At 39.3% G+C, this 12,858-nt stretch overlaps 1 protein-coding gene across 1 annotated transcript in view; it reads left to right on the forward strand.

Moving 5' to 3' along the window:
* The window catches only part of DNAH8 (dynein axonemal heavy chain 8), a gene marked incomplete at both ends in the record, with an annotated part of 333,524 nt that overhangs the window by 114,192 nt on the left and 206,474 nt on the right, over nt 1–12,858 (forward strand). The window contains 2 exons of the mRNA XM_079713152.1: nt 7,882–8,081; nt 10,832–10,985. Coding sequence (XP_079569278.1) covers nt 7,882–8,081; nt 10,832–10,985 — 354 coding nt within the window. The remainder of the gene's footprint in view (nt 1–7,881; nt 8,082–10,831; nt 10,986–12,858) is intronic.

Raw genomic sequence — 12,858 nt, forward strand, 5'->3', positions numbered from 1 at the left:
TATGATTTGCAAATATTTCCTCCTGTTTAGTAGGTTACCTTTTCATTTTGTATATGGTTTCCTTTGCTGTAAGAAGCTTTTTAGTTTGATGCTGTCCCACTTGTTTATTTTTGCTTTTGTTACCTTGGCTTTTGGTGTTAAGTCCAAAAAAATCATTGCCAAGACTGATTTCAAGGAACTTACCAACTCTGTTGTCTTCCAGGAGTTTTATGGTTTCAGGTCTTATGTTCAAGTCTTTAGTCCATTTTGAGTTAATTTTTTGTATGGTATAAGATAGTGGTCCAGTTTCATTCTTTTGCATGTGGTTATCCAGTTTTCCCAGCATCATATGTTGAAGAGACTGTCCTTCCCTCATTGTATATTCCCAGCTCCTTTCTCATAAATTAATTAAATACATATGTGGGTTTATTCTGTTTCATTGTCTCTGTTTTATGCCAATATCATACGTTTTTGATTACTATAACTTTGATATAGTTTGAAATCAGGAAGCATTATGTCTCCAGCTTTGTTCCTTTTTCTCAAGATTTCTTTGGCTCTATGGGATCTTTTGTGGTTTCATAAAATTTTTAGGAGTTTTTGTTCTATTTCTTGAAAAATGCCATTGGAATTTTGATAGGTATTGCTTTGAAACTGTAGATTGCTTTGGGTAATGTAGACATTTTAATGATATTAATTCTTGCAACCCATGAACATGGACTATCTTTCCATTTACTTGTGCCTTCTTCAATTTCTTTCATCAATGTATCATAGTTTTCAGTGTACAGGTCTTTTACCTTTTTGTTAAATTTATTCCTAGGTATTTTATTCTTTTTGATGCAATTGTAAATGGGATAGTTTTCTCAATTTCTCTTTCTGGTAGTTCATTATTAGTGCATAAAAATGCAACTGATTTTTGGGGCTTCCCTGGTGGCGCAGTGGTTGAGAGTCCGCCTGCCGATGCAGGGGACACGGGTTCATGCCCCGGTCCGGGAAGATCCCACATGCCGCGGAGCGGCTGGGCCCGTGAGCCGTGGCCGCTGAGCGTGTGCGTCCAGAGCTTGTGCTCCACAACGGGAGAGGCCACAACAGTGAGAGGCCCGCGTACCGCAAAAAAACCAAGAAACAAAAAAACAAAGCAACTGATTTTTCTATATTGATTTTATATCCTTAAACTTCACTGAATTATTAGTTCTAATAGTTTTTGGTGGCATCTTTAGGGTTTTCTATATGTAATATCATGTCATCTGCAAATAAGGACAGTTTTACTTCTTCCTTTCCAATTTGGATGCCTTTTATTTCTTTCTTGCCTAATTTCTCTGGTTAGGTCTTTAGATACCATGTTGAATAAAGGTGGTGAGAGTGGGCATCCTTGTCTTGTTCCTGATCTTAGAGGAAAAGCTTTCAGCTTTTCACCATTGAGTATGATGTTAGCCGTAGGTTTGTCAGATATGACCTTTACTATGTTGAGGTATGTTTCTTCTACCCCTGCTTTGTTGAGAGGTTTTATCATGAGTGGATGTTGAATTTTGTCAAAAGCTTTTTCTGCATCTATTGAGATGATCATGTGATTTTTATGCTTCATTGTGTTAATGTGGTACATCACATTGATTAGTTTGTGGATATTGAACCATTCTTGCATTCATGGAATAAATCCCACTTGATCATGGTGTATGATTTTAATGTATTGTTGAATTCAGCTTGCTAATATTTTGTTGAGAATCTTTGCATCTATGTTCATCAGGGATCCTGACCTGTAATTTTCTTTTCTTGTGGTGTCCTTGTCTGGTTTTGGTATGAGGATAATGCTGGCCTCATAAAATAAGAAGTGTTCTCTTTTTTTTGGAAGAGTTTGAGGAGACTGGTAGTAATTCTTCTTTAAATGTTTGGTAGAATTCACCAGTGAAGCCATTTGATCCTGGTCTTTTTTTTTGGGGGGAGGTTTTTGGTTACTGATTCAATCTCCTTACTACTAATCAGTCTGTTCAGATTTTCTGTTTTTTCATAATTCAGTCTTGGTGGGTGGCATGTTTCTAGGAACTTATTCATTTCTTCTAGATTGTCAGATTCATGTGTGTATAACTGTTCATAGTAGCCTTTTATGATACTTTGTATTTGTATGGTATCAATTGTAATGCCTCCTCTTTGGTTTCTGGTTTTATTTAGTTGAGTTCTCCCTCACTTTTTCTTGGTGAGTCTGGCTAAAGTTTTGTCTATTTTGTTTATCTTTTAAAATACCAGCTCTTAGTTTCCTTGATCTTTTCTATTGTCTTTTTAGTCTGTACTTCATTTATTTCCACTCTGGTCTTTGTTATTTCCTTCCATCTACTAACTTTGGGCTTTGTTTGTTCTTCTTTTTCTAATTCTTTGAAGTATAAAGTTAGGTTGTTTATTTGAGATCCCTCTTATTTCTTAATGTAAGGTTTATCTTTATGAACTTCCTTTTTAGATCTGCTCTTGCTGCATCCCTTTAGTTTTGGTATGCTGTATTTCCATTTTTATCTGTCCCAAGGTATTTTTTGATTTCCCTTTTGATTTCTTCTTTGAACCATTGGCTGTTCAATATGAACAACTCTTTGGTTGTTTATAACCAAATATGTGGTTAATCTTTACATATTTGTGAATATGTCAGTTTTCTTCTTGTAATTGATTTCTAGTTTCATACCACTGTGGTCAGAAAAGGTACTTGACGTGATTTCAGTTTTCTTAAATTTATTAGCACTTGTTTTGTGGCCTAACATGCTCTGTCTGGAGAATGCTTAATGTGCACTTGAGAAGAATATGTATTCTGTTGCATTTCGACAGACTGTTTTGTATATGTCTGTTAAGCTCATCAGATCTAACTTGTTTAAGGCCAATGTTTCCATATTGATTTTCTGTCTGGGTGATCTATCCATTGATGAAAGTGGGGCATTAAAGTCCCCTACTGTTATTACATTGCTATCTATTTCTTCCTTTAGGTCTGTTAATATTTGTTTTATATATTTGAGTTCTCCTATGTTGGGTGCATAAATGTTTACAAACGTTATAGCCTCTTCTTGGATTGACCCTTTTATTGTTATATAATGATCTTCTTTGTCTCTTATTATAGTTTTTGTCTTAAAGTCTGTTTTGTCTGATACAAGTATAGTTACTCCAGCTTTCTTTTGGTTTCCATTTGCGTGGTATATCTCTTGCCATCCCTTCACTTTCAGTCTATGTGTGTCCTACATCTGAAGTGAGTCTCTTGTAGGCAGCAGATAGATGGGTCTTGTTTTTTTATCATTTAGCCACTCTCTGTCTTTTGATTGGAGAATTTAGTCAATTTACATTTACAATAATTATTATAGTTATGTACTTGTCATTTTGCTAATTGTTTTCTGGCTGTTTGCAATTCCTTTGTTTCTTTCTTCTTACCTGGCACTCTTCCTTTGTTATTTGATGATTTTTCCATAGTAGTATGCTTAGATCCCTTTCTCTTCATCTTTTGGGTATCTACTATCTACTATAGGTGTTTGCTTTGTGGTTACCATAAGGCTTACATAAAAAAACTTATATTTATAACAGTCTATTTTTAAAAAATTTTATTTATTTGGCTGCATTGGGTCTTTGTTGCTGTGCATGGGCTTTCTCTAGTTGCGGTGAGCGGGGGCTACTCTTCATTGCGGTGCGTGAGCTTCTCATTGTGGTGACTTCTCTTGTTGTGGAGCACGGGCTCTAGAGCGCAGGCTCAGTAGTTGTGGTGCACGGGCTTAATTGCTCCGCAGCAGGTGGGATCTTCCCGGACCAGGAATTGAACCCATGTCCCCTGCCTTGGCAGGCAGAATCTTAACCACTGTGCCACCAGGGAAGTTCCTATAACAATCTATTTTAAGTTGCTTACTACTGAAGTTGGAATTCATTCTAAAGCTCTACATTTTTACTCCCCCCACCACAGTTTGTTTTTGATGTCACAGTTTACATCTTTTTATCTGATGTATCCATTAACAAATTACTCTAGTTTTAGTTATGTTTACTAATTTGGTCTTTTAACCTTCATACTAGATTTATAAGTGATTAACCCACCACTTTTTACAACATTAGACTATCTTTTTTTTTTTAACATCTTTATTGGAGTATAATTGCTTTACAATGGTGTGTTAGTTTCTGCTGTATAACAAAGTGAATCAGCTATACATATACATATATCCCCATATCTACTCCCTCTTGCGTCTCCCTCCCACCCTCCCTATCTCACCCCTCTAGGTGGTCACAAAGCACCGAGCTGATCTCCCTATCCTATGCGGCTGCTTCCCACTAGCTATCTATTTTACACGTGGTAGTGTATATATAAGTCCATGCCACTCTCTCACTTCTTCCCAGCTTACCCTTCCCCCTCCCCGTGTCCTCAAGTCCATTCTCTACGTCTGCGTCTTTATTCCTGTCCTGCCCCTAGGTTCTTCAGAACCATTTATTTTTTATTTTTTTAGATTCTATATATATGTGTTAGCATACGGTACTTGTTTTTCTCTTTCTGACTTACTTCCCTCTGTGTGACAGACTCTAGGTCCATAGTTCACTACAAATAGTTCAATTTCATTTCTTTTTATGGCTGAGTGATATTCCATTGTATATATGTGCCACATCTTCTTTATCCATTCATCTGTCGATGGACACTTAGGTTGCCTCCATGTCCTGGCTATTGTAAATAGAGCTGCAATGAACATTGTGGTACATGACTCTTTTTGAATTTTGGTTTTCTCAGGGTATATGCCCAATAGTGGAATTGCTGGGTCATATGGTAGTTCTATTTTTAGTTTTGTAAGGAACCTCCATACTGTTCTCCACAGTGGCTGTATCAATTCACATTCCCACCAACAGTACAAGAGGGTTCCCTTTTCTCCACACCCTCTCCAGTTTCTGCTGAAAAATCTGCTGATAGTCTCATGGGGTGCCCTTGTATGTAACAAGTTGTCTTTCTCTTGCTGTTTTTAAGATCTCTCCTTCTCTTTAACTTTTGACACTTTAATTGCGTGTTTTGTTGTGAGTCTCTTTGGGTATATCTGCATATTAAGCAAATAGGCCTTTTTTTCCACAGAGGACTAGGTGCTTTTTAGTCAGCTGTCTCTGTGCTGGGCCCTGGGTTGGGTGAGTACAAATAAGCCATTTAAGAACTATTTCTCAGTTTACTATGGCCTTGTGGGTCTCATGGACATAAGCCCTGAATTTTGGGGTGCTCACCTCTCAGGTACAGGTCTTAAAAGTTGGGGTGCCCGATGTGGAGTTCAAATCGTTTGCTCCTCAGGGAGAACCTCTGGTCTGTGGGTTCCTTCCCAATTGTGGGTTCCTGTGCCAGGGGTGGGGCTGAACATGAGATTCTGTCTCAGCTTCTCCTGCCAGTTTTGATGTGAGTTTTTCCTTGTTCACCTAATGTGTAAGAGTTGCTCAACTAGTTTTTGGGTTTCTTTGAGTTCCACATGTAGCTGTAGGTTTGGTGTGTCCATGGGAGGAGGTGAGTTCAGTATCGTCCTATGTCACCATCTTGATCTAGAACTTAGTTCTTTTTCTTTTGTGACCACCTGTTCTTTTTTCATTTCTACATTTTTTCTGTCCTTTTTATAGATTCTTAGATCTATAGATTATTAAATCTACATATATTCTCAAATATTTTATATATTCTCAAGCCGATAAATTGCAAATCTTTAGAGTTCTTCATTTATCTCTTTGAGCATCCTAAACATAATTATTTAAAAATTTTTTTATTACAGAAAATTTCAAAGAAAAGTAGGGATCCTCTTGCTTCCAAAATTATCACCTCATGGCCAATATAAGTTCATCTCTACCTTCCATACTCCAAGGCCCCCAGATTAACCATAATTAAAGATTATTTTTCAGATTGTTCTATAAAATTAATTTCACCTGGACTGAGTTTTTACTCTGATTGTTTTTTATGTTGGCTATCTCTCTGAGTATCGGATTTCTTTTCATGGGTTTTGCAATTTTTTTTTTCCTTTTTTTTTCCGGCTGCACCATGCGGCTTGCAAGATCTTAGCTCCCCAACCAGGGATTGAACCTGGGCCCTTGGCAGTGAAAGCATGGAGTCCTAACCACAGGACTGCCAGGGAATTCCCAAGGATTTTGCAATTTTTATTTTTTAGAGGACTCATTTTGAGTGGTGAGCTTTAAAAAATGTGGCTTTTATAATTTGTTAAAATTGTTTTTCTCCTTCTGCATTTTAGCCTTCCTTAGGAGTCTAGTGGTTTTGTGGCTTCTTCCTGCATCCCCCATCTCCTCAAGTTCAGAGCCAGCTGTTACAATAGTGGTTTACATCCCCTATTCTGCTGTGGTGGGGCAGATCCAGGCAGAGCTGACCTGTCTCAGGTCCTGGTTGTGGACCTGGATCTGTCACCCCATCTGCCACATCCCTAGGTTCATTTAATCTAGATGACCAGATGGCAGCTACAGGCAACCTCCTTCCACAGTGGAGGGATCTAGACCATAGTCCTGATGGTCCCTTTCATACAGGCCACTTTTAGTCTCCTCTGTCCCTCAGGAGCCAAGGGGTTGGCACCCACTGACCAGAGCCCTCAGGCCTGGGCTTCAGCTCCACCTCCTGGCTTGCATGTCTTTTTCACTTCTAGTTCATGGAGATGTTTACCTTGTTTTTAAGTCTTACTGTGTTTGTTTTTTACCTTCTCTTTTTGTGTTTTGTACATTATTCTATGTTTTTGGAGGAGAAAACTGCACCCCATGACCAGAAATATCCCCTAAATGTATGGTTTTGAGTTTTCTGCCGCCTCCTTGCCTCTTTTAGCAACATGCACGCCACAAGTTTTGTTTTCAAAGCATTTTTGTCCTATTTATAAATGCCATTCAGATACTACTGAGGGAAATAAAGAGTTTAAAAACCTTTGGTGACCACCTCATTCTTATATAGGTAGGTTTTTACACTTAAGAGTATAGCTATTCATAGGCTGTGCTTTGAAAACTTGATTTTGCAAGTCCAAGGGATTCTGGGATTCAGTTATTAACTATTCTTACCCCAAAACAGACTCTCAGTGTTGTCTACACTGGTATATTCTGTTTTCTTTACCCCATATGCCCTGCTATTAGCCAAGCTGGATTCTTACTGTTACTTCATTCATGGCCTCTAAAGGAAGCCTTTTCCCTTCCTGTAAAATGTCTTCTCCCTCCCCCTTTTGGAATCCCACTTATTCTCAGATGCTCCCTCCTCAATGAAGCCTTTGCTCCTTGCTGCAGGCAAAAGTCATTTCTCCTCCTCAGAACTCACAACAGTTCACACCACTCTTATTACACTCACTACACACTAATTTGTAATATAATCATTTGTGGAAATTCCTTGAACCTTTATATTCCTTCCCATCTCTGAGCTTCTGTGATTCTAAGTATGAAAATTAATTGAGGCATGTTGCAGAAAATACCTTACTTTTATTTTCCCTTGTGAAACTTTCACATCAAAGATTCTCAGAAAAACAGAAAAACTCATGAAAAATAGAATTAACTTTTAATCAAGTGAGATATTCATATTAGGGCCAGAACAGGCAGGAATATAGCAATGTTTATATGTTACTTTAAAGAGTTCAAAAGAGTCTCATATATATTCTCATTTGCTTCTCATAGCAAGCTGCTGAGATAGAGCAGCTGTGATTATATCCATTTTGGCTGAAAAACACCAACTAAAAATATAAATAAGAACATGATGATTTAAGTTCCATTATCTCATGTAGGTGGTACAATAAAATAATTAGTAGTCAGAGTGTCAGAAGGTTCTGGTTTGAACTTGCAACACAATCATCTTGAGCCTTGGTTTTCTTGGCCGTAAAATGACCCAATGACTTCTAGGGCCAAGCTAAAAAATTCTGATTTTAAATGCACTTAATTTGTAATTGAAAATGTCATGACATATTCTTTGATTTCCTTCTGAAGGATGTTTGCATATCTGCCATTAAGGAGAAGGATATTGAAGCCAAGCTGACTCAGGTGATTGAGAATTGGACCAACCAGAACCTGAGTTTTGCAGCCTTTAAGGGAAAGGGAGAGCTGCTGCTCAAAGGAACTGAATCGGGAGAGATTATCACCTTGATGGAGGATAGTTTAATGGTCTTAGGTTCCTTACTAAGCAACAGGTAATTTTATAATTTTCAGGGGAAGGTTTTGATTTGGTATTTAGGGTTATATAATTTTAGATAAAAGCCCAGTTTTGTAGCTGTGGCACAACACAAGATTCTGACCTAAATGTTGACTCTTGTCTGTCCTTACATGAACTACCTATTTTCCCTACTAATCATGGCCTCCATCTCTTCTATGGTACTCACCTCCCCTTCCTATGTTTCGTGATGGGCCCCATCATAATTATTCTCCCTCAAATTGGCAGCTTACCTCCTGAACATCTGGACTCCCCACCAAGATGACACCTTCATTTTATCTCCTTTCTCTTTTCATTCTCTGATTTTTCATCATTGCCCTCCTTGGCTAAACCTGCTCAAGTGTTCAACCAATGGCCCAGGAAAAGTATGCTGTCAACACATGAAGGAATATAATGAAGGGCTTGACACTTACACACTTGGATTTTTTATGGTGAAAAGTGGCTATATTTGTGCTGGGTCCACTGCAGCCTAAACAAGGCAACATGTCCATCACTGGACTACTGAACTGCTTGAAGGTGACTGTTATCTCAAGCGCAGCTTTAGGAAATGGGACCCAGATTAAGTACACTATCTTGGCATTAGCGACCTCTAATCCCCTAGCTGACTATCCAGTAATTCTTAACTGGTCTTCACCCTAACACACCTAAGAAATATGTCACATTATCTCAGAGGTCATTAACAGAGGTCAGTGTCCATGGGGATTCTAGTACCCTACCTCCAGGTTGGGACTGCTGTTTAATGAATGACATCCTGCATTACCTCTGGCTCAGAGGCAGTCTTGTATTTGGATAATGTACTAACTCACAGAGCTCCTAATACTGGGTTGAAGTTGCTGGGGTTAAACTCCTAGGGTATGTCCTCTGCTTTCAGGGAATCTGAATAACCTGGCAAAGGTGACCATAGGCCATTCAGTGGTTCCTAGACTTCACAGGCTACTACTTCCCCATGGTTCATTGCAAATTTTTCCATCTTGATTTCCTGAATGATGACCTCTTGAAGAAGGGCTGTAGATTCACCTGAACCTGGTTTGTATCCCAAGAATTCAGGACTTGAAGCCTCTCTTAATTTCATTCTTAACTTGCATATAACCTGAATATTATAGTACTTATTTATGGTACTAGTAAACTCAATGTTGAGGCCCTGCTAGAAGGAGTATAAGGATATCTAAGAAGTCACAACACTTCAGTAGATTCTCCTCCTAGAGAACTTTGCAGCATCAAGTGGATCCAGAAAAGCTCTTCTAGAGCCAACCACAGACTGATCTCATAGAAGGCAGTACCAGCTGGATCCCTAGGGCTACCCAGATGTGAGAAGGAAATTGTGTATCTTCATGGGTGAGGCTTCACTCACCTGGATTCCCTGGATTGTGACACTTTGCTGGTGGGTCCCTGATACCCTGGCATTCCAAGGGCCTTCCTACCTGTGTAAACAGGTTCCACCACACAAAGCTGTGCAATACAGGTACCTGGCCAAACGACAAAAACTGGTCATTAGTGATTTTATTTCAAATCTCCCTTTTTCTTGTTGGGAAGTTACATACCATCAAAGATGATTTTTTTTTTTATTCTGTGCAAAATTAGTTTTGGCTCCGAATATCTAAGTGCTTCAACTCCCTGAAATGCCCTTCCATACCATCTTGGTCTGTGTGTATTGATCTTGAAGGTTTTTTTTTTTTTTTTGGCATATTGACTGCCTTTCAGCTCTAGCCTGATGGCCAGATGGACACTATAAATTGGGAGTTGAGAAAAATGCCTCTTACTGCCAGATCAACTCATCTACCTCCTTGGGGCAGTTTTTGTACAACCCCTTTCTACCTCCATGTATAACATAGTCTTCCATAGAAGTGAAGGGTTACACTTAGGCATCAGACTATTCCCAGAAGGACCCCATTCTTCATGTGAGCCCCTTCAAGTCATCCTGTCCTGGATCAAGTAAAGTTTTAAGACTGTCCTCAACAAATGCCACTCACCGGGAAATTCCACGACACAACTTCAAAGCTACTTGCCATTGCCACAAACTGAAGTCAGCTTCTTAATTCAACCGTAGTTAATTAGGTCTTTCCCCAGTACCTTCCCATCACTTCCTCATGGCATCCACTCTATTTCGTGTCTTTCTTAGTTATGCCCAGCTTTCTGGACACCTTGTATTCTCATGAACACTTCAGCTAGCCCTGATGGTGAAAAAACAGGAACCAGGCTTTTGGGGGATAGCAGTTCTGTAACATTAACACTGCAGAATCTAGGCGTAGTGCCTGGGAATTAGCAGTCTGTGGGTGGGAAGAGCACATCTGTAGTAGACATCAGACCTCAAGCTTGACCCTGGCCTTGTGGTAGTAGTTCCATAGACCAGTAACAACAGTATCCTCTGTGTGATTTTCCACTTGGATTTGGTTCACAAAAGACTTGGAAAGCCATCTTATTCCTTGTTTTCCCTTTACTCAGAGGACCAACCAGCACAATTCCTTTACTGGACCTCTGTGGCTTAAAACTTGGTGAACTTCTTAGTTTATCACTGATACATGGGACCATTAAGTGAAATCACTGTAATTATATGTTTCACTCATAAAAATGCAAACATCTCATTAACTGTATGAAATTTAATAGGAGCTGCCTTTTTTTAAGGAAAAAATGTTCAGTGTCAAAGGAATTTTTCTCCTATTATTTGCTATAAGCCATACTATTTTCTGAATCTTCCTTAAAATGTAATATCTTTCCATTCTTACTTTTTAGATATAATGCTCCATTAAAAAAAAGTATCCAGGATTGGGTGTATAAATTGTCCACTTCCTCAGATATAATTGAAGAGTGGCTAGTAGTCCAGAACCTTTGGGTTTATCTTGAAGCTGTCTTTGTAGGTGGGGATATTGCCAAACAGCTACCTCAGGTAAATATGGTTTTTGTAACTGCTGATAGAATAATTTAGTGTATGTTGTTTATATGTCTCTGTAAAAGTCTTCAGAAAGACATATAGTCTTGTCTTGATTATTTGCACCAGGGGTTTGCAAACTATGGCCAACTCACCTGTTTTGTTTTGTTTTTTAATTTTATTTTTGGCTGCGTTGGATCTTCGTTGCTGCGTGCGGGCTTTCTCTAGTTGTGGCAAGCTGGGGCTACTCTTTGTTGAGGTGCACGGGCTTCTCATTGCTGTGGCTTCTCTTGTTGTGGAGCACGGGCTCTCAGGCGCAGGCTCAGTAGTTGTGGCGCACGGGCTTAGTTGCTCCACGGCATGTGGGATCTTCCCGGACCATGGATCAAACCTGTGTCTCCTGCATTGGCAGGCAGATTCTTAACCACTGTGCCACCAGGGAAGTCCCACCTGTTTCTGTAAATACAGTTTTATTGGAATACAGCCATGTGCATTCATTTATGTTCTGTCTATGGCTGCTTTAGCATTACAATGGCAGAGTTGAGTAGTTGTAACAGAGACCATATGGCCTACAAAGCCTAAAATATTTAGTATCTTGCCCTTTACAAAGAAGTTTTTTAAAAAAAGTGCTGACCTTTGATTTACATTAGTAGAAACAAGAAACTCACATAATTTTCAAATCTCCAGGTTGTCTGAAGAGGTGAGGTACATTTGAATATGATACTATTAAATTATAATAGTTCATCTCTTCTTAGAATTAGACTTATTCCTCTGAGAGTAGAAGATAAAATAATCTGTATTCTGTAAACACAAATTAACTATTAGTAAGTTAACTAATAGTAGATCAGAAACATGAGGCAAGGAAACCTAGCCTTAGAAACCTGTAACAAATTCTTTAAAACAGCTATATGGGACCTTTTAAATGAATACCCAGTAACTTACTAATAATTATTCTATGAAGGTAATTTTCCTCTTATAAAATTAGGCCTACTCTTTTTTTTTTTTTTTTTTTTTTGCGGTACACGGGTCTCTCACTGCTGCGGCCCCTCCCGTTGCGGAGCACAAGCTCCGGACGCGCAGGCCCAGCGGCCACCGGCTCACGGGCCCAGCCGCCCTGCGGCATGTGGCATCCTCCCGGACCGGGGCACGAACCCGTGCCCCCTGCATCGGCAGGCGGACCCCCAACCACTGCGCCACCAGGGAAGCCCTCTTTTTTTTTTAAACACTTATTTTTTTTAATTTATTTTTTTTGTCTGCATCGGGTTTTAAGTTGCAGCACGCGGGATCTTTGTTGAGGCGTGCGGGATCTTTCGTTGCCAGCGCGGGGCCTCTTTGTTGCGGCACAGGGCTTCTCTTTAGTTGTGGCATAGGGGCTCCAGGGTGTGTGGGCTCTGTAGTTTGCGGCACGCGGGCTCGCTCATTGAGGTGTGTGCGCGCAGTAGTTGTGGTGCGTGGGCTTAGTTGCCCCGCGGCATGTGGGATCTTAGTTCCCCGACCAGGGATCAAACCCACGTCCCCTGCATTGGAAGGTGGATTCTTTATCACTGGACCACCAAGGAAGTCCCCTAAGCCTACTCTTTTGAATTTCCATACCTATGGCATCACTATAGATTAAAAATCAAGGATAAAGCATTTTGAAAATAGCTGGTTTCCCTCTGTAACACATTTTTAAAACATAAATCTTTCATTTTTAATCAGAAAGTTTTATTTTTTAAAAGTGCACTTAAAAGTTTTAATAGAGGCAAGATTATGCCAATTTCTAAAAGCATTTTAAAAAATTGAATGCAAAGGTTAATATCATCCATGGTAATCAGAAAGTTTTCATTTGCAAAAATGTAAATGAAGCTTTGTTTTGGATTTTTACTGTTTTCTTTTTCTTTTTCCTGGTGTA

Source organism: Hyperoodon ampullatus (genome assembly GCF_949752795.1).
Source record: "Hyperoodon ampullatus genome assembly, chromosome: 10".
NCBI classification, from domain to species: domain Eukaryota; kingdom Metazoa; phylum Chordata; class Mammalia; order Artiodactyla; family Ziphiidae; genus Hyperoodon; species Hyperoodon ampullatus.